Source organism: Thamnophis elegans, chromosome 5, assembly GCF_009769535.1.
Source record: "Thamnophis elegans isolate rThaEle1 chromosome 5, rThaEle1.pri, whole genome shotgun sequence".
Lineage (NCBI taxonomy): Eukaryota > Metazoa > Chordata > Lepidosauria > Squamata > Colubridae > Thamnophis > Thamnophis elegans.
The window spans coordinates 95,264,237-95,287,109 of record NC_045545.1 but is presented as its reverse complement, the minus strand read 5'-3'; the positions used below and the strand labels follow the sequence as shown (position 1 = coordinate 95,287,109).

Below are 22,873 nucleotides of genomic sequence, written 5' to 3'. Positions count from 1 at the left end.
TGCAAGTTGCAGCTATCTGGTTAGTTTCAGACAAATGGCTATCCAACATTGTCTTAAAGACTTCCAGTGTTGGGGCATTCACAACTTCTGGAGGCAACTTCTGTTCCACTGATTCATTGTTCTCACCGTCAGGAAATTTCTCCTCAGTTCTAAGTTGCTTCTCTCCTTGATTAGTTTCCACCCATTGCTTCTTGTCCTGCCCTCGGGTGCCTTGGAGAATAGCTTGACTCCCTCTTCTTTGTGGCAACCCCTGAGATATTGGAACAATGCTATCCTGTCTCCCCTAGTCCTTCTTTTCATTAAACTAGACATACCCAGTTCCTGCAACAGTTCTTCATATGTTTTAGCCTCCAGTCCCCTAATCCTCTTTGTTGCTCTTCTCTGCACTCTTTCTAGAGTCCCCACATCTTTTCTACATCATGGTGACCAAAACTGAATGCAGTATTCCATAAGTGGGCTTACCAAGGTGTTGCAGAAATGAGACCAAACCAACTCTTTGTCGAAGGGAAAGGTTTATTGCACAAGGTTCAGCAGCGATAGCTCAAGCAGAATCTGAACCCCGAAGGGCAGTTGGTTACAGGTTTTTATACTTTCATCAGCCAGGATATTGATCATTCTCCTAAGTACACATTCTTCCCGTGTCAAGTATGCCTCGTACACATTAACCCTAGTGACAGGATATCTTGATTGCCTTATGAGGATATAATCTTACCAATTTCCTGGCTAAACCAAGTCAGGTAGATAAAGGTATTCAATCCCCTGTGGAATGGATAAGGCTCAGGGCATTCTTGTCAGACTTAACTTTACATTTATGTTAACCTTCTACTTTAAAGGGGTTATAAAGTGGTATTAAGACTTCACTTGATCTTGATTCTCTCCCTCTGTTGATGCAGCCTAGAACTGTGTTGGCTTTTTTGGCAGCTGCTACACACGGCTGGCTCCTATTTAAATGCTTGTCCACTAGGACTCCAAGATTCCTATCACAGTTACTACTATTGAGCAAGGTACCACCTATACTATATCTGTGCATTTCATTTTTCTTGCATAAATGTAGAACCTTACTCTTTTCACCATTGAATTTCATTTTATTAGATAGTGCCCAATGTTCAAGTTTGTCAAGATCCTTCTGTGTCTTAAGCCTAACTTCTGGAGTCTTGGCTATTCCTGCCAGTTTCACACCCCTAATCTAACCTAACAGGAGGCTGCTCAGGGAAGGTTGATTGTCCTCTGTTGGGTCTTTGGAAGAGTGAACTTCATTTGCAACTGCTTTTCTTTTGTTTTTTTCCCTCTGGCTTTGCAGATTCCCCGTTTTTTTGCTTTAGGAATTGTTCTCGCTTTCGAATCTCAGGAATCGGCAATGAATAGCTTTTATTTTATGCCTCTTCCCACAAGGGATGTGGAGGGGCACAGATTTCCTCTATTAGCTTTTGTTTTAGAATACAAAAAATTCGAGGGAAAAAAAAACATTATATCTGTAGTTGAATGCCCACCATTGCTTCTTGTCCTACCCTTTGGAGACTAGCTTGTCTCCCTCTTCTTTGTGGCAGCCCCTGAGATAGTGGAAGACTGTTATTATGTCTCCCCTGGTCCTTCTTTTCATTAAACTAGACATACCCAGTTCCTGCAACCGTTCTTCATATGTTTTAGCCTCCAGTCCCTTAATCGTCTTTCTCTGCACTCTTTCTAGAGTCTCCATATCTTTTCTATGTTGAAAGAAATGTCCTTCTGGGTTCGGCTCCAAGTGGGGAAAAAAGACACTGGAGACATGGAGGCTGCTTGGAAAGATGGTTTTAATGGTGGACAGGGCCACATGGCTTGAGCCCTGAACAGAAAAGAGGATCACATGCTTCAATGTTGGTGGAGAAGAAGGGAAGGGCTGAGGGAGGGGCTTGCTAGGCTTTTTATACCCTGTTTAGTCCCACCTCTCTGTTTCCTGCTCCTGTGTAAGAAATGTATTCTGATTGGTTGTCAGACTCCCATGGTGCCATGCAGGGGCTACTCTCTAGGCTGTTTTGAATCCATAGATGAGTTCACAGAAGCCATGTGGAGAATTGAGTAATATCCCTTCCCCCTACAGCTGCAAGTGGAGAAGTCTTTATTATGTAAAGTGGGCTAGCCTGGCCTTCTCAATGGCCTATTGACAAAGTGTGGATGGGCAGGAAGCTACAGGCAACTATTCTGTCTTTTAAAGCATGTTTCTTTCTTTTCACATCCAGAGAAATATTCTGCCTTTTCAATATTTCCTAGGATATTTCATTTTTCTGGGAGAGGGCTGGATGATAACTTCCCACATCTACATCGTGGCGACCAAAACTGGATGCCATATTCCAAGTGTGGCCTTCCCAAGGCCTTATAAAGTGGTATTAACACTTCACGTGATCTTGATTCTATCCCTCTGTTGATGCAGCCTAGAACTGTGTTGGCTTTTTTAGCAACTGCTGCACACGGCTGGCTCCTATTTAAATGGTTGTCCACTAGAAGACAACCATTTGTCTTCTAGAACAGTGTTTCTCAACCTTGGCAACTTGAAGATGTCCGGACTTCAACTCCCAGAATTCCCCAGCCAGCGAATGCTGGCTGGGGAATTCTGGGAGTTGAAGTCCAGACATCTTCAAGTTGCCAAGGTTGAGAAACACTGTTCTAGAAGACCTCCAAGGTCCCTTCCAACTTATTCTGTTGTGTTCTGCCTAATATGCTTTGCTATATTTGTAGGAAGGGACAATAAGCTGAAAAACATCCCTTTCTCCCCCCCCCCCGCTTCTTTTTTTTTAATTTAAAGAATTAGACCGCCAAAGTAACGCTGGCAACGTAACAGGGAACGTAAGCAACGTAAAATCACTACCCAACCCCGCCTCAGTCACAACCACGCCCCCCGGGAGACTTAAGACCAGCCCCTCTCCCTCGCCCCGCCTTTACCCACACGCCCCTGCGAGGCAGAGCCTACCTCGCAGTGGGCGTGGCTCCTGGCAGGCATGAGGGCGTGCTCAACATCTTGGCCCCGCCTTCGCCCCGCCCCGTGAACGTCGCCCCCCGCCCCCCGCCCCCCGCGGCCTGTTCGCTAACATCCTCCGCCGCCATCATGGCCGCCATGGCCGCTTCCTCGGCGGCCTCTCCCGCCTCGGGTTCCTCTTCTTCTTCCTCTTCCTCCGGTGGCGCGGCCGGTTCGAGCTCCTCGGGGGCTTCGGGCGGTGGGAGCGGCGGCGGGGCCTCGGGGCTGACGGCGGCGTTGACCGGTACCATGAACCGCAAGAAGAAGCCCTTCCTGGGCATGCCGGCCCCGCTAGGCTACGTCCCGGGGCTGGGCCGAGGGTAAGCAGCCGGGTCGGGGCTCGGAGGGGCGCCCCTGAGCATGTGCAGAGGGCCCATTCCACCCACCGGCCTGATTTGCTTGTTTAGGGGCGTGCTGCTCCCCCTGGGCGGCTTTAAGATGGGAGGGAGGACTTCAACTCCCAGAATTCCTCGGCCAGTTTCCCCAATGTGGGGCATTCTGGGAGTTGAAGTCCCCCCCTCCCATCTTAAAGCTGCCCAGCTGGAGAAATACATGCATTTTAGAAGGGTGAGATTTGTCCACAAAGACACGTGTGTGGACTGAAGTATTGGGTGTTACCAGTGTTTCAGCCCCTGCTGGATTGGGCTGCATATAGTAAGATCCGGGGAAGGTCTTCATGGCTTGCATTTTGTACACTTTTCTGGACTTACCTGGCTTGTTTGGTCTCTGGTTTGCTTTTTTTGTTGTGGTGGTGCTTTGCACGTGTGCATGTTTGGTTTAGTGTGGTTAAGGCTCTGGGCTAGAAAGCAGGAGATCTGAATTAGGATAGGGCAGTGTTTTTCAACCTTTTTTGTGCAAAGGCACACTTTTTTTCATGAAAAAAATCACGAGGCACACCACCATTAGAAAATGTTTAAAAAATTTAACTCTGTGCCTATATTGACTATATATAAAGTAATTCGGGTGTTTTTCCCACGGCACACCTTACACTATGTCACGGCACACTAGTGTGCCGCGGCACAGTGGTTGAAAAACACTGGGATAGGGTAAAATGGGAATAGGAGTTGGAAGGGGCCTTGGAGGCCTTCTAGTCCAACCCCCTGCTTAGGCAGGAAACCCTGGACCACTTCAGACAAATGGCTGTCCAACATCTTCTTAAAGACTTGCAGTGTTGGGGCATTCACAACTTCTGGAGGCAACTTCTGTTCCACTGTTTAATTGTTCTCACTGTCAGGAAATTTCTCCTCAGTTCTAAGTTGCTTCTCTTCTTGTTTAGATTCCACCCATTGCTTCTTGTCCTACCCTCAGCCTTGTTGCTACAAAGCAAGAGATCTGAGTTAGAATAGAATAAAATAGGAATAGGAGTTGGAAGGGGCCTTGGAGGTCTTCTAGTCCAACCCCCTGCTCAGGCAGGAAACCCTACACCACTTCAGACAAATGGATATCCAACATCTTCTTAAAGACTTGCAGTGTTGGGGCATTCACAACTTCTGGAGGCAACTTCTGTTCCACTGATTAATTGTTCTCACTGTCAGGAAATTCCTCCTCAGTTCTAAGTTGTTTCTCTCCTTGATTAGTTTCTGTCCATTGCTTCTTGTCCTACCCTCAGCCTTGTTGCTACAAAGCAAGAGATCTGAGTTAGAATAGAATAAAATAGGAATAGGAGCTGGAAGGGACCTTGGAGGTCTTCTAGTCTAACCCTCTGCTCAGGCAGAAAACCTTATACCAGTTCAGGAAAGTGACTGTCCAATCTCTTAAAAGCCTCCAGTGTTGGAGAATTCAGATGGAGTTCAGGTTCCATCTGGGCCATGAAAACCATGATTTTGGACTAGTCCATCTCTCTCAGCCCAGCCTTCCGGCTAGTCTAGTGAAGAGATGGACCAGGGGAGACATGATAGCAGGGTTTCCATATTCGAGGGGCTGCCAAAGAGAGGAAGGGGGTTTTGACCGTCTGAGAAGCAAAGTCAGTGGGGGAGCTGGATTCATTTAACAACCATGTTACTAACTTAACAACAGCCCTGATTCACTCAGTACTGTAATTGTGGCCCCCAAGGCTATAAAATAGGGGCAAAACTCCCTTAAACAAATGTTCCACTTAAACAACAGAAATTTTGGACTCAATTGTGGTCGTAAGTCGAGGATTACCCATACTTCTAAAGATAATAAAGGCGAGATACAAATAAATAAACAAATGTTTAGCTCATTCATTGTGTTCTAAACAGAAGCTGTGGTTCTGGGTTGTAGTTGAAGCTGCTTCACTGTCTGTATCCATTACAAAAATCAAAATTGCCGCTAAGTTCTTCTATTCTTTGATTAGAGTTAGTTTTAAAATTTTTAGGCAGTCCGGTTTTTTTTTAAACAATAAAAGTTTCTCACCAGCTTAGCACTTAACACTTCTCCATATTGCCCTGACTTTGTCAGTCTTGAAGGACTGGAATTTTTACCGATAGCAGAAGACTTTAAATCTGCTTCTCTTGGAGATTTTGCGATATCCCCGAGATCAGCAAGATGTAACCTTCCTATTCACCATCTCTTCGGGATGATTTAGGTCCGTTAGAACCCCCCAGCAATAAAAGTATCGAGTGCGATCTCAGAGCTTTGAGATCGCACGTCGTCTCGTCACGGCATCCAGGCTCCGCCCCCCTCCACTGTCTGTATCCAAGAGCTTTTAGTGGCACCTTGGGTGAAGAACAGAAGGTGCTGACACCTGTTTTTTTTTGGAGGGGGGGGGGAACACCCAACAATTTGTGTTGTTAGCTTTTGCAGAAAGTTAGCTTTGGATTGCCATGAAAAAGGTTCCCTGTCCGAATTTAATGAAGCAGACAGAATGAATGTGTTTTCTTGACAGGTGGGAAAGCAAGTTCAGGCAGTCCTCGACTTACGACCAAAATTGAGCCCAACATTTATATTGCTAAGTGAGAAATTTGTCAAGTGAGCTTTGCTCCATTTTACGACTTTCCTTGCCACGTTGGTGAAGCGACTCGCAGTTATATTAGTAACACGGTTGTTAAGTGAAACTGGCTTCCCCATTGACTTTGCTGGACAGAAGGTCGCAAACAGGGATCGTGTGACCGTTCAGGACTGGGAGACAGAAGTGAGGGGTGGATTCCCACTTGCATGAGCAGATGGCGAGCATGTGCGCTTCACTTGCGCGAATGGTGGGTGCACATGCCTTCCGCTAGTGCAAATGGAGCTGCATGTGCACTTGTCCACCACTTGCATAGAACCTATCCCCCCCCCTCTCAACCAGGCCCCAAAGCTGGACAAAGTAACAAACTCTGGTCACTTGCTAAAGCATGGCTAAAAAAATCTTCTCCAGGTGTTTATATGTATGTATGTATGTATGTATGTATGTGTGTGTGTGTATGTAGGGAGCTAAGGAGGTAGGGAGGTAAATAGGTAGGAAGACAGACAGGGAGGGCGGGAGGGAGGGAGATAGATAGATAGGGAAATAGGGAGGGAGGGAGGGAGGGAGATAAGTAAGTACCATATTTTTCGGAGTATAAGATGCACCGGAGTATAAGATGCACCAAGGTTTTGAAAGAGGAAAATTTAAATAAAAAAGTAGGTAGGTAGATAGAGGGATAGAGAGGGAGAAAAAAAGAGAGAAATACAGTAGGTAGGTAAGGAGAGAGAGAGAGAGAGAGTAGTTAGGTAAGTAGGTAGGTAGATAAAGGGATAGAGAGAGAGAGAGAAATAGAGAGAAATACAGTAGGTAGGTAGGGGGGGAGAGAGTATAGGTAGGTAGGTAGAAGGATAGAGAGAGGGGAAGAGAGAGGAAGAGAAATACGGTAGATAGGTAGAGAGAGAGTAGGTAGGTTGGTAGGTAGAGGGATAGAGAGAGAAATACAGTAGCTAGAGAGAGAGAGAGTAGGTAGGTAGGTAGATGTTAGGGGAGGGAAATGGGGGGGGGGAGAGAGAGAAATACAGTAGGTAGGGAAAGAGAGAATAGGTAGGTAGGTAAATGTTTCCAGGTGTATTTATCCATGTGCTGGAGAAGGAAATCGTTGACAATCTGCAGCACCTAAGACTTTGTTTCTGCTGGCACAGCACTTGATCAAAAAAAGTTTTTGCACTCTGCAAACCTTCCAAAAACGGCCTGTTTTTCACGAAACATCCCCCCCCCCCTGTAAAGGCATGAATAGCCTTGGGGGGACTTGCAGAGTGCTCCTGCGGGGGTTGGGGGCAAAAAACGGCCTGTTTTTCATGAAAACGGGCCCGTTTTCTGTCAAAAAAAATCCATGCATATCCTTATGGAGGCTTACAGAGTGCTACTGGGGGCTGGGGGGGGGGGGGCAAAAATGGCCCATTATTTGTTCATTTCTGCCCTCCCCAGCCCCCAGGAGCTCTCTGAAAGCCTCCATACGGGTATGCATGGCCATTTTGGTGGGCGTGGCTTCGGGAGGCAAAAAATGCTGTATTCGATGTCTAAGAAGCACCCAGATTTTCAGCATCTTTTTTTTTGAGGCAGGTAGGTAGGGAGATAGGGTGGGAGAAAGATAGATAGATAGATAGATAGATAGATAGATAGATAGATAGATAGATAGATAGATAGATAGATAGATAGGGAAATAGGGAGAGAGGGAGATAAGTAAGTAGATAGGTAGGGAGATAGGGTGGGAGATATATATCTTTGTATGTGTTTGTGTGTGTGCGTGTGTGTGTATATATATATATATTAGAGAGAAAGAGATAGGGAGGGGGATAGAGTGGGAGATAAGGAGGGAGGGGGATAGGTAAGGTAGATAGGGTGGGAGAAAGATGGATGGAGAGAGATTGTAGAGATTGTAGAGAGAGATTGTATGAAGGATTTTTGGCAACAGCATGGAAAAGATTGAACATGCCTTTTTCCTATTTTTTGGGTGGGGGTGTGTGTCAATTTTGCACTTAAACTTCATTAAAAGAGTGTTTGTTGTTGTTCTTGCTGATCTAGGAAAGAGGGCTCAAGTCTTAATTTTACAGACCTTTTTTGATTGGTATCCCAGAAGTGATGAGCATTGCAAATCTGAGTTTAGGAAGAATTTTAGATTTAAAACACACACACACACACACAAACACACACGTCCAACTATGTCTGGATTTTCCCCAAATCTGTTGTCTTTTCTTCTTCTCTAGAGCCACTGGTTTTACCACCCGTTCAGATATTGGTCCCGCCCGGGATGCTAACGACCCCGTGGATGATCGTCATGCTCCCCCAGGGAAGAGAACCGTTGGGGATCAGATGAAGAAAAATCAGGCTGATGACGATGATGAAGATCTGAACGATACAAATTATGACGAGGTGATGTCATTGTTTTATTCAGCTTCCACAATCCGCTCAAGGATTGATCAATGGTTTATTTTCAAGATTGTAACATGGCTTTTATGTAGAGTGCTATAGATTTGAACCTGTTCGTTTTTCTCCCTGTGTGACGGCTTATATGACTTTCCTTGCCCTTCCTCCTTAAGCCTATCTATCTAGCTATCATCCATCCATCTACTATATCTATCTATCTATCTATCTATCTATCTATCTATCTATCTATCTATCTATCTATCTATCTATCTATCTATCTATCTATCTATCTACCTACCTACCTACCTACCTACCTACCTACCTACCTACCTACCTACCTACCTACCTACCTCTATCTATCTATCTATCTATCTATCTATCTATCTATCTATCTATCTATCTATCTATCTATCTATATCTCTCTATCTATATCTATCTATCTATCTATCTATCTATCTATCTATATCTATCTATCTCTATCTATCACTATCTATCTATCTATCTATCTATCTATCTATCTATATCTATCTATCTATCTATCAATCAATTATCTATCTATCTATCTATCTTTCTATATCTATCTATCTATCTATCTATCTATCTATCTATCTATCTATCTATCTATCTATCTATCTATCTATCATATCTATCCATCCATCCATCCATCCATCCATCCATCCATCCATCATCCATCCATCGTTCAATCAATCGATAGGTAGGCTAAAAGGGCTATGAAAATAGATTTATTTTGTCATTTTGATTTTGGTAGGTTACATTAAGGGGATAAAATTAATGGACATGAACTTTTTGTCCTGTGCCGTTCAGTGGAAGCTTATTCTTAAGTCGGTCAGTCTGTCTGTCTGTCTATCATGTATGTATGTATGTATGTATGTATGTATGTATGTATGTATGTATGTATCTATCTATCTATCTATCTATCTATCTATCTATCTATCTATCTATCTATCTATCTCTATCTATCTATCTATCTATCTATCTATCTATCTATCTCTCTATCATCTATCATCTCTCTCATCTATCTAACTAACTAACTAACTAACTAGCTAACTAACTATCACCTACAGATAGGTCTGTCTATCTATCTTAAGGCTAAAAAGGCTATAAAACTGGATTTATTTTGGTGTTTTACTTTTGGTGGATTACATTAAGGGGATGATCTTCTTGTCCCGTGCAGTTCAATGGATACGCTGGAAGCTTGTTCTCCAGTGGACCTTATGAAAAAGACGATGAAGAAGCAGATGCCATTTATGCTGCTTTGGATAAAAGGATGGATGAAAGAAGAAAAGAGAGAAGGTAGGGTGTTTTTTTTTAAGCCTCTCATGTACTTTAATTTGAAATCTTCATATTCAAACGTTAGCTGCTAGTTTTTAGCTTTTGGTGCATGATTTAGTCTTGGGTATCTCAAATGTTACTGTATTTTTCAGAGTATAAGACGCACCTTTTCCCCTTCTAAAAGAGCCTGGAAATGTCGGTGCATCTTATACACCGAATATAGGCATTTTTGGCCTCCCGAAGCCCCGCCCCCGCATCCCATTTTTGCGAAAAACAGGCCTTTTTGCCTTCCCCCAGCAGCACTCTGCAGGCTTCAGAAGGGCTGGGGGGGAGGCCAAAACTCTTCTCTTTTTGCAAAAAATGGTCCGTTCTTTGCAAAAAAAACCAGGCATTTTTGCCTTCCCCCAGTCCTGCTGAAGGCTGCACAGTGCTCCTGGGGGCTGGGGGAGGACAAAAACTTTTTTTTCTTACTTACCTCTTCGAAATCTTGGTGCATCTTATACACCGGCGCGTCTTATCGTCCGGAAAATGTGGTAAATACTTTGAAGATAACCGGGATAAATGTGGGATTGGCTGAAGTATTGGCTGTACTTTTTATTTTCTAGAGAACAGCGTGAGAAAGAGGAGATTGAAAAGTACCGAATGGAACGACCAAAAATTCAGCAGCAGTTCTCGGATCTGAAAGTAAGGAGAGACAGCAATAAGGCATTTGATTCCAGAAATAAAAACGTAAAGATACTGTAGATCGATCCAGAAACCTTATATTGGCTTGTCAGGAGGGGCAAAAAAATACCCAGAATTTGCAAGCTAAAAGTCAAAGATGGGCAAAGGGAAGGAAGGGGAGAATTTAAATGCCGTGTAGCCATTTCGATTACAGGTTGTGATGGTTGTTTTTTGGTAGAGAAAACTGGCTGAAGTTACCGAAGAAGAATGGCTAAGTATCCCCGAAGTGGGCGATGCCAGGAACAAGCGCCAGAGGAACCCACGTTACGAAAAACTGACGCCTGTTCCGGACAGTTTCTTTGCGAAGCACTTGCAATCGGGAGACAATCACACATCGGTGGATCCTCGGCAGACGGTGAGATTTTCCTGGATCCAACGGGTTTTCTGAAAGAATGGCTTGGCAAGGGACTTGTTTTTTCTGCAATTCTAATTCTCCTCTGAAGTCTCCATCTTGTTGGATTGCAGAGCCAAACCAGACAGTTATAGAGGTGCAGATGAGGGACTCAATCATTGAAATGGTGTAGGGTTTCCTGCCTAGGCAGGGGGTTGGACTAGAAGACCTCCAAGGTCTCTTCCAACTCTACTATTGTATTGTATTCCTCTGTAGAACAGAATCAGCAGCTCTTTGGGCAGTTTTCCGATTGATACCTATTCCGTGGGCAAAAAAAGAGGGAAGCCCGTCTTGTGCCAAAACTTCAGGAAATTATTAAGGGGAAAATTAAATTTAAAATTTAAATTTTTTTTTTTGTGACACTGTAATCCCTTTTATCAGGGTAGAATTGAGGCGACGGAACGGAGCTGAGCGTTTCCCGGCCAGCTGCCCTTCCTGACGCCTAGGCGGAGTTTACAGCAGATATTTTTTCTTTGCACCCTGATAGAGAAATGTCTGTCGCTGCCTAGGATTGAACTCTCAGCCTCCCGAGTGTGAGGCGAGCATCTCTAGGACGCTGTGCCACTCCAATTTTTAAAAGATTCAAAACTTTAATAAAAAACATAGATTTTTATAATTTTAGCCCAGTGCGGGCCTGTTAGGTAAGCTCCCCGTTGGAAGAGTGAGTGCGTACAGAGAAGCGTTGGAGAACACACAAACCAGCATACAGAGACACTGCAGTTTAAATAGGCTTATACTTTCGTGGAAATAGAAGTATCAGAGTCCATCAAACAGTCCAGGTCATACACAGTTAGCAATAGCAATAGCAGTTAGACTTATATACCGCTTCATAGGGCTTTCAGCCCTCTCTAAGCGGTTTGCAGAGTCAGCATATTGCCCCCAACAACAATCCGGGTCCTCATTTTACCCACCTCGGAAGGATGGAAGGCTGAGTCAGCCCTAAGCCGGTGAGATTTGAACAGCCGAACTGCAGAACTGCAGTCAGCTGAAGTAGCCTGCAGTGCTGCATTTAACCACTGCGCCACCTTGCAAGACAGTCCGTCATCAACGTCTTTCAGTTAAGGGATAGTCCAAATAACATAGTCCAGTATCATATAATCAGTTCAGTACTCAAAGTTTGCTAGCAGTTGCAAAACTTACAATAGCTCACGGCACTTTCTAACAGCCAGCTTCCAAAACACTCAGATCAGATCAGATCAGCCCATCATCTAACAAACCAGAGACCTAACAGTCATTCTGGCTCCCTCTTATGGCCGATTGAGGAAACAGCAACCAATCACAATTACAGTATGATTTAAAGAAACGGGTACAGCATTGCTATATGATTTATATATTGCCAACCCAACTGTTAGATTATATTCCTAACATTCTCCCCTTTGGGTAGGACAATATATAGACCTTACATTCTTAATCCGTATTCCTCGCAACAACGTTTATGCTTTATATTACCTTGGGTCTTAGTAAAATGATCTGCAATGTTATCTTCAGACATACAATACTCCACATTGATGGCAGGAGTAATTCTGACCAGCAAGCGATCCTCTACCAGGCAAATTCTGGAGAGAACCAGGAATAATAGAGAGATCGCCTGAATTTTCAACCAAAGATTTAAGAGAGGTCAACCCCATTCTTGCAGAACTTCACTGCAGTGAGAAGACCTGAACTTTGGCTACCCTTTTCCTCTGGCACAAATAAATGGCTGTTTGTAACCTCACTGAGCTCTTGCACTGGGATCTTTGCAGTGTTTAAACCAGAGGTGAAATTCAGCAGATTCTCATAGGTTCTGGAAAATCGTTAGTGAAAATTTTGAGTAGTTTGGAGACTCGGCAAATACCACCTCTGGCTGGCCCCAGTGTGGGATGGGAATGGAGATTGTGCAATATCCTTCCCCTGGAATGGGAGGGAATGGGGATTTTGCAGTAACCTTCCCCTGGAGTGGGGAATAAATGGAGATTTTGCCGTAACCTTCCCCTGGAGTGGGAGGGAATGGAGATTTTGCAATATCCTTCCCCTGAAGTGGGGAGGGAATGGAGATTTTGCAATATCCTTCCCCTGAAGTGGGGAGGGAATGGAGATTTTGTAGTATCCTTCCCCTGGAGTGGGAGGGAATGGAGATTTTGCAATATCCTTCCCCTGGAGTGGGAGGGAATGAGGATTTTGCAGTATCCTTCCCCTGGAGTGGGAGGGAATGGAGATTTTGTAGTATCCTTCCCCTGGAGTGGGAGGGAATGGGGATTTTGCAGTATCCTTCCCCTGGAGTGGGAGGGAATGGAGATTTTGCAATATCCTTTCCCTGGAGTGGGGAGGGAATAGGGATTTTGCAGTATCCTTCCCCTGGAGTGGGAGGGAATGGGGCTTTTGCAGTATCCTTCCCCTGGAATAGGAGGGAATGGGGCTTTTGCAGTATCCTTCCCCTGGAGTGGGAGGGAATGGGGCTTTTGCAGTATCCTCCCCCTGGAATAGGAGGGAATGGGGCTTTTGCAGTATCCTTCCCCTGGAGTGGGAGGGAATGGGGCTTTTGCAGTATCCTTCCCCTACCATGCCCACCAAGCTACACCCACACAACCAGTAGTAAAAGAATTTGAATTTCACCACTGATTCAAACCTTTTCTTGGTTGCTTAAACAGAGTCATAGAATCAAAGCCACGTGAACCATTAATGCTGCTTTATAAAGCCTAAGGAAGACCACGCTTGGAATCCTGCATCCAGTTCTGGTTTCCACAATACAAAAAAGATGTTGAGACTTTGGAAAAAGTCCAGAGAAGAGCAGCTAAGGTCATTATTAAGAGCCTGGAGGCTAAAACATAGGAAGAACCGTTTTTGGAGTTTGGTATTGAGCAGGAATTGGGCATGTCTATTTTAATGAAAAGAAGGACTTAGTGGGGACATGATAGCAGCACTCCAGTATTGGAGGGGCTGCCACAAACAAGGGGGTCAACTTATTTTCCAAAGCACCATGGGGGAAGGACAAGAAACAATGGATGGAAACGACTCTAGGAGAGAAGCAATCTTGAATTAAGGAGAAACTTCCTAACAGTGAGGACAATTAACCAGTGGAACTGCTTGCCACCAGAAGTTGTGGGTGCTCCTCCATCACTGGAGGGTTTTAAGAAGAAATTGGGCAGCCATGTGTTTGAAATTGAGTCTCCTGCTTGAAGAAGAGTTTGGACTAGAAGACCTCTAAAGTCCCTTCCAGCTCTATCTTGATTGATTGATTGTCCCAAAGGTGCTTTTTAAAAGAGGCAACTGGACTTTCTGGGTTTTTTTCTTTGAAGATGTTTCTTCTTCAGGAGGGGTATAAATCCTTCCATTCCCCACCATCCAGTCAGCTGAAGAAGCTTCTTGGATGAGAAGAGAAACGTCTTGAAAAAGCACCTGTGGGACAATCTTGACCTAAATGACTAAGAAACATCCAGTTACAATGGTCACAGCGTCCCACAGTCACATCATCACCACTTGTGATCTTACAAGAGTTGGAAGGGACCTTGGAGGTCTTCTAGTCCAACCCCCTGCCTAGGCAGGAAACCCTATACCGTTCCAGACAAATGGCTCTCCAACATCTTCTTCAAGACTTCCAGTGTTGGGGCATTCACAACTTCTGGAGGCAACTTCTGTTCCACTGATTCATTGTTCTAACTGTCAGGAAATTCCTCCTCCGTTCTAAGTTGCTTCTCTCCTTGATTAGTTTCCACCCATTGCTTCTTGTTCTGCCCTCGGGTGCCTTGGAGAATAGTTTGACTCCCTCTTCTTTGGGGCAACCCCTGAGATATTGGAAGACTGCTATCATGTCTCCCCTAGTTCTTCTTTTCATTAAACTAGACATACCCAGTTCCTCCAACCGTTCTTCATATGTTTTAGTCTCCAGTCCCCTAATCATCTTTGTTGCTCTTCTCTGCACTCTTTCTAGAGTCTCCACATCTTTTCTACATCGTGGCGACCAAAACTGAATGCAAATATTCCAAGTGTGACCTTACCAAGGCCTTATAAAGTGGTATTAACCCTTCACGTGATCTTGATTCCATCCCTCTGTTGATGCAGCCTAGAACTGTGTTGGCAGCTGCTGCACATGGCTGGCTCCTATTTAAATGGTTGCCCACACTATTCCACTTCTTGGATGAGAAGAGAAATGTCTTGAAAAAGCACCTGTGGGACAACCCTCACCTGGATGACTAAGGATCATCCAGTCACAATGGTAACAGCTTCCCACAGTCACATCATCACCACTTGTGATCTTCACTGCCAGCTTCCAATAAGTCGTCAATGAGGAAACCAGCCGCCACCTGATGTTGTGCTTAATGACTGCACAGGATTCCTTAAACCTGAACTGTCATTGTACAATGAAGATCCCATTTAATTTCGTTGTGCGAGGTGCAATGACAATAAACTAAACTAAATCCCCAGCGATGATCGATTGACTGATTGATTCCACACAGAAACTGCCTCTTTTTATTGATACTATTTGAAATCCCTTAATGCTCTCTCTTCCTCCCCCTTCTCCCCTGTTTATCTTGCAGCAATTCGGTGGCCTGAACACCCCTTACCCAGGGGGCTTAAACACGCCTTATCCAGGTGGAATGACCCCGGGACTGATGACTCCTGGCACAGGGGAGCTGGACATGAGGAAGATTGGGCAAGCTAGAAACACCTTGATGGATATGCGTCTCAGCCAGGTAAGGACACGACGGGATGTGTGTGTGAGAAATAGAAGTAGTCCTCAACTAACGACCATTCCCTAAGTCCATGATTGTCTGTCTGCCTTTCCAGAGTATATTTGGCTTTTATACAGTTTCAACAAGCAAAGCAAGAGCATAGGTAGCTGTTGTGGCCCAACAGGAGCCATTGGGAGCTGCAAACAGACTCCGATAGTGAGGGACCCTATGAGTCGGCTCTGGAAGATGTGGAGGACCCTGGGCAGGGTTCAGACTCCAAGCAGGGACCAGAGAGGCTGGTTGGCCACCAGGAGGCGCCAGAGGCATGGAGCAGTGGTGAAAGCCAAAGGGAGTTGGTCCCTGACGTCAGGCCCTGGAGCAGTGGGGAGGAGCTAAGGGAGTTAGTCCCAGACGCCAGGTGAAGACGGGCAGATAAGCGCCGACAGCAACTACACAGATACAGAAGATAATTGGGGCCAGGTGGTTGTGATTAGGCTCCTCCCAAGAGAGTATATAAGAAGAGACTTTGGGAGGAGGTTGTTTGCAGGACACAACTATTATACTAAAGCTGGAGAATCTCTTGTGTGCATTTCTTATCTGTGGTTGCTGCCAAAGTCTTGTCGGTGTGTTAATTTACTGTGAATAAATTGTCTAGCAGTAATCTTGTGTCGGCGTGACTCACCGTACGGAGGGGGGTCAGAACAGGTAGCAACAGCATCTTATTGGTACATTCTCCTTGTCAATCTCTTAAGACCATCCCAGCCAGGGTAGAATCTCACGTAAGGCACCAGTTCCCGGTAGTGCCTGGCTATGCTAATTAGGTGAGCTCATAGAAGTTGAGGTTATCGGTTACTAAGATATGGCAGTTTGCTGTGCATGTCTGTGCATAACCTTTGTATAACCTATGGCATGCGAGGCGTTTCTGATGGCACGCGAGGAGTCGCCCAGTCAGTTCCAGTGCACATGCGCGCGCTGGCCAGCTAATTTTCGGCCTTGATTTTCGGCCATTTTTTGCCCACCTGGAAGCTCCCCTAAAGCCTCCGGAGGGAGAAAAACGGCCACCCTTGTGACGTTTGCAACGTCCCGTACGCATATGATCACGATTTCCAGCCTCTTTGTTGGAAACTGATTTGTTAAGTTTACTTTAGCAATATATATAAGTTAGACTTATATACCGCTTCATAGGGCTTTCAGCCCTCTCTAAGCGGTTTACAGAGTCAGCATATTGCCCCCAACAACAATCCGGGTCCTCATTTTACCCACCTCGGAAGGATGGAAGGCTGAGTCCACCTTGAGCCTGGTGGGATTTGAACAGCCGAACTGCTGAACTGCAGTCAGCTGAAGTAGCCTGCAGTGCTGCATTTAACCACTGCGCCACCTCGGCTCTTTATTGCCATCGCACCTTAAATGCCATCTTCAGTGTACAATGACACCTCAGGTTGTGGTTGTGGAGGAATCCTGTGCAGCCATTAAGCAGAACATCAGGCGGTGGCTGGTTTCCTCATGTAATGTCTGGTTTTCCACAGAAAAGTGGGTTCGTTTTACGACTGAGGCATTTACTTTATGACCAACGTGAAAATGATCGTAAAATCAGGCGTAGTCCCAGTAATAACCCCCTTCTCAATGAATGTCAGGATTGACAGCCACCCATGTTACACCCCTTTTAGGCGGCCTGCACTGGTTGCCGGTTGTCTTCCGGGTGCGATTCAAGGTACTAATTATGACCTTTAAAGCGCTCCATGGCTTAGGCCCAGGGTACCTGCGAGACCACCTACTGCCACCGGTAGCCTCCCACCGCCCAGTACGATCCCACAGAGTCGGCCTCCTCAGGGTGCCGTCGGCCAGGCAGTGTCCGCTGGCGACCCCCAGGGGAAGAGCCTTCTCTGTGGGAGCGCCTTCCCTCTGGAATGAGATGCCCCCGGAGCTTCGTATAATCCCCGACCTCTGGTCTTTCCGACGCGCCCTAAAAAGTTGGCTTTTCCAGCAAGCCAGCCTGGCCTGAATAGAATAAAATAAATTATTAAATTGTTAATTTTAATTTAATCCTAAATTTGATTTTAAATTGTCAATTGAAGGTTATTGGATTTCCTATTTAATCTTTTTTTAACTTTTGTCATATGTGTTTTTATGTTGTACTCCGCCCTGAGTCCTTTGGGAGAAGGGCGGCATTTACGTCCAATAAAACCAAACCCTACCAAACCAAACCACCATTGGGGTCTCAGTTACAGTCGTAAATCAAGGACTGCCTGTAGCGATGTTGCTTATTATTATTATTGTTGCACGTTAAATAAATCAATATATGGGGATGATCTTTTCCAAAGATGATGATATTTGGAAAGGGTTACAGGTAGTCCTCAACTTACGACCACAGTTGAGCCCGAGATATATGTGGTGGTGAGAAATCCGTTAAGAGAGTTTTGCCCCGTTTTATAACTTTTCTTTGCCACAGCTGTTAAGCCAACCACTGCCGTTGTTAAATCGGTAACACGGGTTGTTAAGTGAAACTGGTTTGTCCGTTGACTTTGCTTGTCGGGAGGTCGCAAAAATGTGACTCTTGAACCCCCCCCCCCCCCAGAACCATCGTAAGTGTGAGTCGGTTGCCAAGCACCTAAAGGTAAATTGCGTGGCCACGGGGGTGCTGCACTTACGGTCGTAAGTGTGAAAAACGGACACCCGTCCCTATTTTCAGTGCCAGGTTTGCAAGTTTGGACGGTCACTAAATGAACTGTTGTAAGTCGAGGGCTAACTTGTCCTCAATGACAGGCGTAACATTGTTTACTCTTTCAATGCTTTATGGGAAAATATCTGTAGTCATTTGCATTTTACATCTTCTCTCATCTTAACGAGGCTTTGGTTAATCCACAGGTATCCGATTCGGTGAGCGGACAGACAGTGGTGGATCCCAAAGGCTACCTGACGGATTTAAACTCCATGATTCCCACCCACGGTGGAGACATCAAGTAAGGGCACATGGGTGTTGTGCTTGTGCAATCCCGTATTTTTCGGAGTATAGGACGCACCAAGATTTTGAAGAGGCAAATTAAAAAAAAAAAATTGTGGCACTCTGCAGACCTCCCAAACAACGCCCCGTTTTTCACGAAAAGGGTCCTTTTTATTTAAAAAAGGGGGGGGGGCATGAATAGCTTTTAGGAAGCTTGTAGCATGCTCCTGGGGGGGTGCCCCCCCCCAAACGAGCAAAAACCGGCCCGTTTTTTGCTCATTTCTGCCTTCCCCAGCCCCCCCAGAGCTCTCTGTAAGCCTCCTAAAGGCTCTGCACGGCCATGTTAGTGACCGGGGGTGGGGGGGGTTCAGGAGGCCAAAAGTGCTGTATTCAGTGTATAACAGTGGTCTCCAACCTTTAAGACCTGTGGACTTCAACTCCCAGAGTTCCTCAGCCAGCAAAGCTGGGAGTTGAAGTCCACAGGTCTTAAAAGTTGCCAAGATTGGAGACCACTGGTGTATAAGACCCACCCAGATTTTCAGCCTCTTTTTTTAAGGGAAAAAGGTGCGTCTTATACTCCGAAAAATACGGTAAGAATAGAAACTTCTGTGTTGAAAAGAGCTGTGTGAATGTTTAGGAACCTCTCCTAAGGAGATCCCGGCCAGTATCTTCGCTGTCCCAGCACACAGGTTTGATTTCAGTGAGAGATCAGGGTGATGATATTGTCCAAAATGCGGGTCGAGTGCGGCTGTACAACACTTTGGGTCCGAAGTCAGAAAGGCGATTGTGGAGGAGGGAACGCGGAGTCCTTGGTGCTGTCCAAGCTGGGTTGTTCTCTTGCGGGTGTTTTATTACCCAACTAGATAACATTATTAGGACTGATGCTGTTACCTAGTTTGGTTATGAAACATCTACAAGAAAACAACCAAGCTCAGAGAACACCAGGGAATCTACAGTCCTTGTCCTTGTGGCCCCCCCTCCTCCTCCTCCTCCTCCCTCCTCCCTCCTCCTCCTCCCTCCTCCTTCCTTTCTGAAAACCCCAATCCCTTCTAGCACTGATGATGTTGCTTAGTTTGAGTAATGAAAGTCTACAAAAAACAACAACAACCAAGCTCAAGAGAGCAACAAGGAGCCCACAGTCGTCGTCGTCGTCCTCCTCCTCCTCCTCCTCCTCCTCCTCCTCCTCCTCTTCTCCGCTCCATAAATCCCATTTCATTTTAGCACTGATGAGGTTACCTAGTTGGGCAGTGAAACATCTACAAGAAAACAACCAAGCTCAGAAAGCACCAAGAACCCCACATTATTCCTCCTCCTCCTCCTCCTCCTCCTCCTCTTCCTCTTCTCCACTCCATAAATCCCACTTCATTTTAGCACTGGTGAGGTTACCTAGATGGGCAGTGAAACATCTACAAGAAAACAACCAAGCTCAGAGAGCACCAAGGATCCCACATTATTCCTCCTCCACCTCCCCCCTTCCTCTTCTCCACTTCATAAACCCCACTTCCTTCTAGCACTGATGACATTACCTAGTTGGGCAATGGAACGTCTATAAGAAAACAACCAAGCTCAGAAAGCACCAAGGACCCCACAGTCGTCTTCGTCGTCGTCCTCCTCCTCCTCCTCCTCCTCCTCTTCCTCCTCCTCCTCCTCCTCCTCCTCCTCCTCCTCCTCTTCCTCCTCCTCCTCCTCCTCCTCCTCCTCCTCCTCCTCCCCCCTTCCTCCTCTCCACTTCATAAACCCCACTTCCTTCTAGCACTGATGAGGTTACCTAGTTGGGCAGTGAAACAACCAAGCTCAAGGGAGCACCAAGGACCCCCCATTTCAAACCTGACCCCTTCTCCTGTTGAGATTGTGTATGAAAATAAGTTACAGGGGGAAAAAAAACTCTTCTCTGCATTCCTGCAGCACATTTTGGTATAAGCAGGGCCGGCACTGCAGGGCATGAAGCTTTTGCCTCTTACGTTTCCTCCCTCCCTAGCGACATCAAGAAAGCACGCTTACTTCTGAAATCCGTGCGAGAGACGAACCCTCATCACCCGCCGGCCTGGATCGCTTCGGCCCGCTTGGAAGAGGTGACCGGGAAGCTTCAGGTGGCTCGAAATCTCATCATGAAAGGAACCGAAATGTGTCCCAAGGTGAGGGCTGTTTTGCAGAAGTTGAATTTTAGATGGATGGATGGATGGATGGATGGAAGGAAAGGAAAGGAAGAAGGAAGGGAGAGAGAGAGAGAGAAAGAAAGAAAGAAAGAAAGAGAAAAAGAAAAAGAGAGAAAGAAAGAAGAAAAAGAAGGAGAGAGAGAAAGAAAGAAGAAAGAAAGAGAGAGAGAGGGGAAGAAAGAAAGAATAAAGAAAGAAAAAGAGAGAAAGAAAGAAAAAGAAAGAAAGAGAGAGAGAAAGAAAGAGAAAGAAAGAAAGAATTAATTCATTTTTGGCCAAGTATGATTGGACACACAAGGAATTTGTCTTTGGTGCCGATGCTCTCAGTGTACATAAAAAGACAAGATACATTCGTCAAGAATCACAAGGTACAACATTTATGATAGTCATAGTATACAAACAAGCAATCAAATCATACTAGGAAACAATCAATATAAATCGTAAGGATACAAGCAACATGGTTAGAGTCATAAGTGGGAGGAGATGGGCGATAGGAACGATGAGAAGTTTAATAGTTATGGTAATGCAGACTTAGTAAATATTTTGACAGTGTGGTGGGAATTATTTGTTTAGCAGAGTGATGGCGTTCGGGATACAACTGTCCTTGTGTCTAGTTGTCTTGGTGTGCAGAGCCCTATAGCGTCATTTTGAGGGTAGGAGTTGAAACAATTTATGCCCAGGATGTGAGGGGTATGTAAATATTTTCACGGCCCTCTTTTTGACTCGTGCAGTGTCCAGGTCCTCAATGGAAGGCAGGTTGGTAGCCATTGTTTTTTCTGCACTTCTAATTATCCTCTGAAGTCTCCGTCTGTCTCGTTGGGTTGCAGAGCCAAACCAGACAGTTATGGAGGTGCAGATGAGGGACTCAATCATTGAAACGGTGTAGGGTTTCCTGCCTAGGCAGGGGGTTGGACTAGAAGACCTCCAAGGTACCTATACTGTTTCAGACAAATGGCTATCCAGCATCTTCTTAAAGACTTCCAGTGTTGGGGCATTCACAACTTCTTAAAGTTGCCACGGTTGGAGACCCCTGCTTTAAAGGACTTGGATCCCTTAACCCAGGGGTCGGCAACCTTAAATACTCAAAGAGCCACAAAGGTCCTAACTGGAAGCCCCCTATTCAATTCTGGAGTCGACCGGAAGTCCGGTTCCCCTATCATAGAGTCTCTTCTTAGTGTGGCATCCTTTTTCCTCTGCTGACCGGAAGTCCTGTTCCCCCACCATAGAGTCCCCTCCTAGCGTGGCGTCCTTTTTCCTCTCCTAACCGAAAGCCCTATCAATTGGGGAGCTGACCAGAAAACCCTCCCCTTGCCATAGAGTCTCCTTTTGGCGCACCCTACTTCCCCCTCTTCCAAACCGGAAGCTCCTCTCAATGCCGACTGGCAACAGGGAGCCACAGCAGAGGGATGAAAGAGCCACATGCGGCTCCAGAGCTGCAGTTTGCTGCCCCCTCCCTTAACCAATAAGCCACCGACTTCCTCTATTTGCTGCCTTTCTCCAGAGCGAAGACGTCTGGCTGGAAGCTGCGCGCTTGCAGCCTGGAGATACCGCCAAGGCCGTGGTGGCTCAGGCTGTCCGTCACCTCCCCCAGTCAGTCCGGATTTACATCAGAGCCGCCGAGTTGGAGACGGATATTCGAGCCAAGAAGAGAGTCCTTCGGAAAGGTGAGATGGGGCCCATCGAGGAGAAACCTCGGTTGGTTTGGAAGGTGGTGCCTGCTTGCTACCTGGGAGAAGGACGGGGGAATTCTGGGAGTTGGAAGTCCACTCAAAGTGGCCAAGGTTGAGAAACACCCCTTGATGGATTTTGAGATCTTTAAAGCCAGGGGAAGTTGCAAAATGCAGTTCACCAGAAGCTCTGATGAGCACAGCTGGTAGGGAGGGATAGGATGGGAGATGCAGTTCAGTAACACCCAGAGGACCAGGTGTGTACAGGTAGACCTGGATGACTGAAAATCTCTTGGTGTTGTCTAATAAAATGAAATTCAATGGTGAAAAGAGGAAGGTTCTACATTTAGGCAAGAAAAACGAAATGCACAGGGACAGTATAGGTGGTACCTTGCTCAACAGTAGTAACTGTGAAAGGGATCTTGGAGTCCTAGTGGACAACCATTTAAATAGGAGGCAGCCGTGTGTAGCAGCTGCCAAATAAGCCAACACAGTTCTAGGCTGCATCAACAGAGGGACAGAATCAAGATCACATGAAGTGTTAATACCACTTTATAATCCCTTGGTAAGGTCACACTTGGAATATGGCATTCAGTTTTGGTCTCCACGATGTAGAAAAGATGTGGAGACTCTAGAAAGAGTGCAGAGAAGAGCAACAAAGAGGATTAGGGGACTGGAGGCTAAAACATATGAAGAACGGTTGCAGAAACTGGGTATGTCTAGTTTAATGAAAAGAAGGACTAGGGGAGACACGATAGCAGTCTTCCACTATTTCAGGGGTTGCCACAA

At 45.7% G+C, this 22,873-nt stretch overlaps 1 protein-coding gene across 1 annotated transcript in view; it reads left to right on the top strand.

The window, feature by feature from the left end:
• Nucleotides 1-3,024: 3,024 nt before the first annotated feature.
• PRPF6 (pre-mRNA processing factor 6) overlaps nt 3,025-22,873 on the top strand; it is a 48,370-nt gene continuing 28,521 nt past the window's right edge. Inside the window, exons 1-9 of the mRNA XM_032218410.1 lie at nt 3,025-3,309; nt 8,105-8,270; nt 9,460-9,578; nt 10,163-10,241; nt 10,459-10,635; nt 15,186-15,341; nt 18,186-18,280; nt 20,240-20,396; nt 21,919-22,081. Of these exons, the coding sequence (XP_032074301.1) occupies nt 3,080-3,309; nt 8,105-8,270; nt 9,460-9,578; nt 10,163-10,241; nt 10,459-10,635; nt 15,186-15,341; nt 18,186-18,280; nt 20,240-20,396; nt 21,919-22,081 (1,342 nt within the window). The 5' untranslated portion in view covers nt 3,025-3,079. The remainder of the gene's footprint in view (nt 3,310-8,104; nt 8,271-9,459; nt 9,579-10,162; nt 10,242-10,458; nt 10,636-15,185; nt 15,342-18,185; nt 18,281-20,239; nt 20,397-21,918; nt 22,082-22,873) is intronic.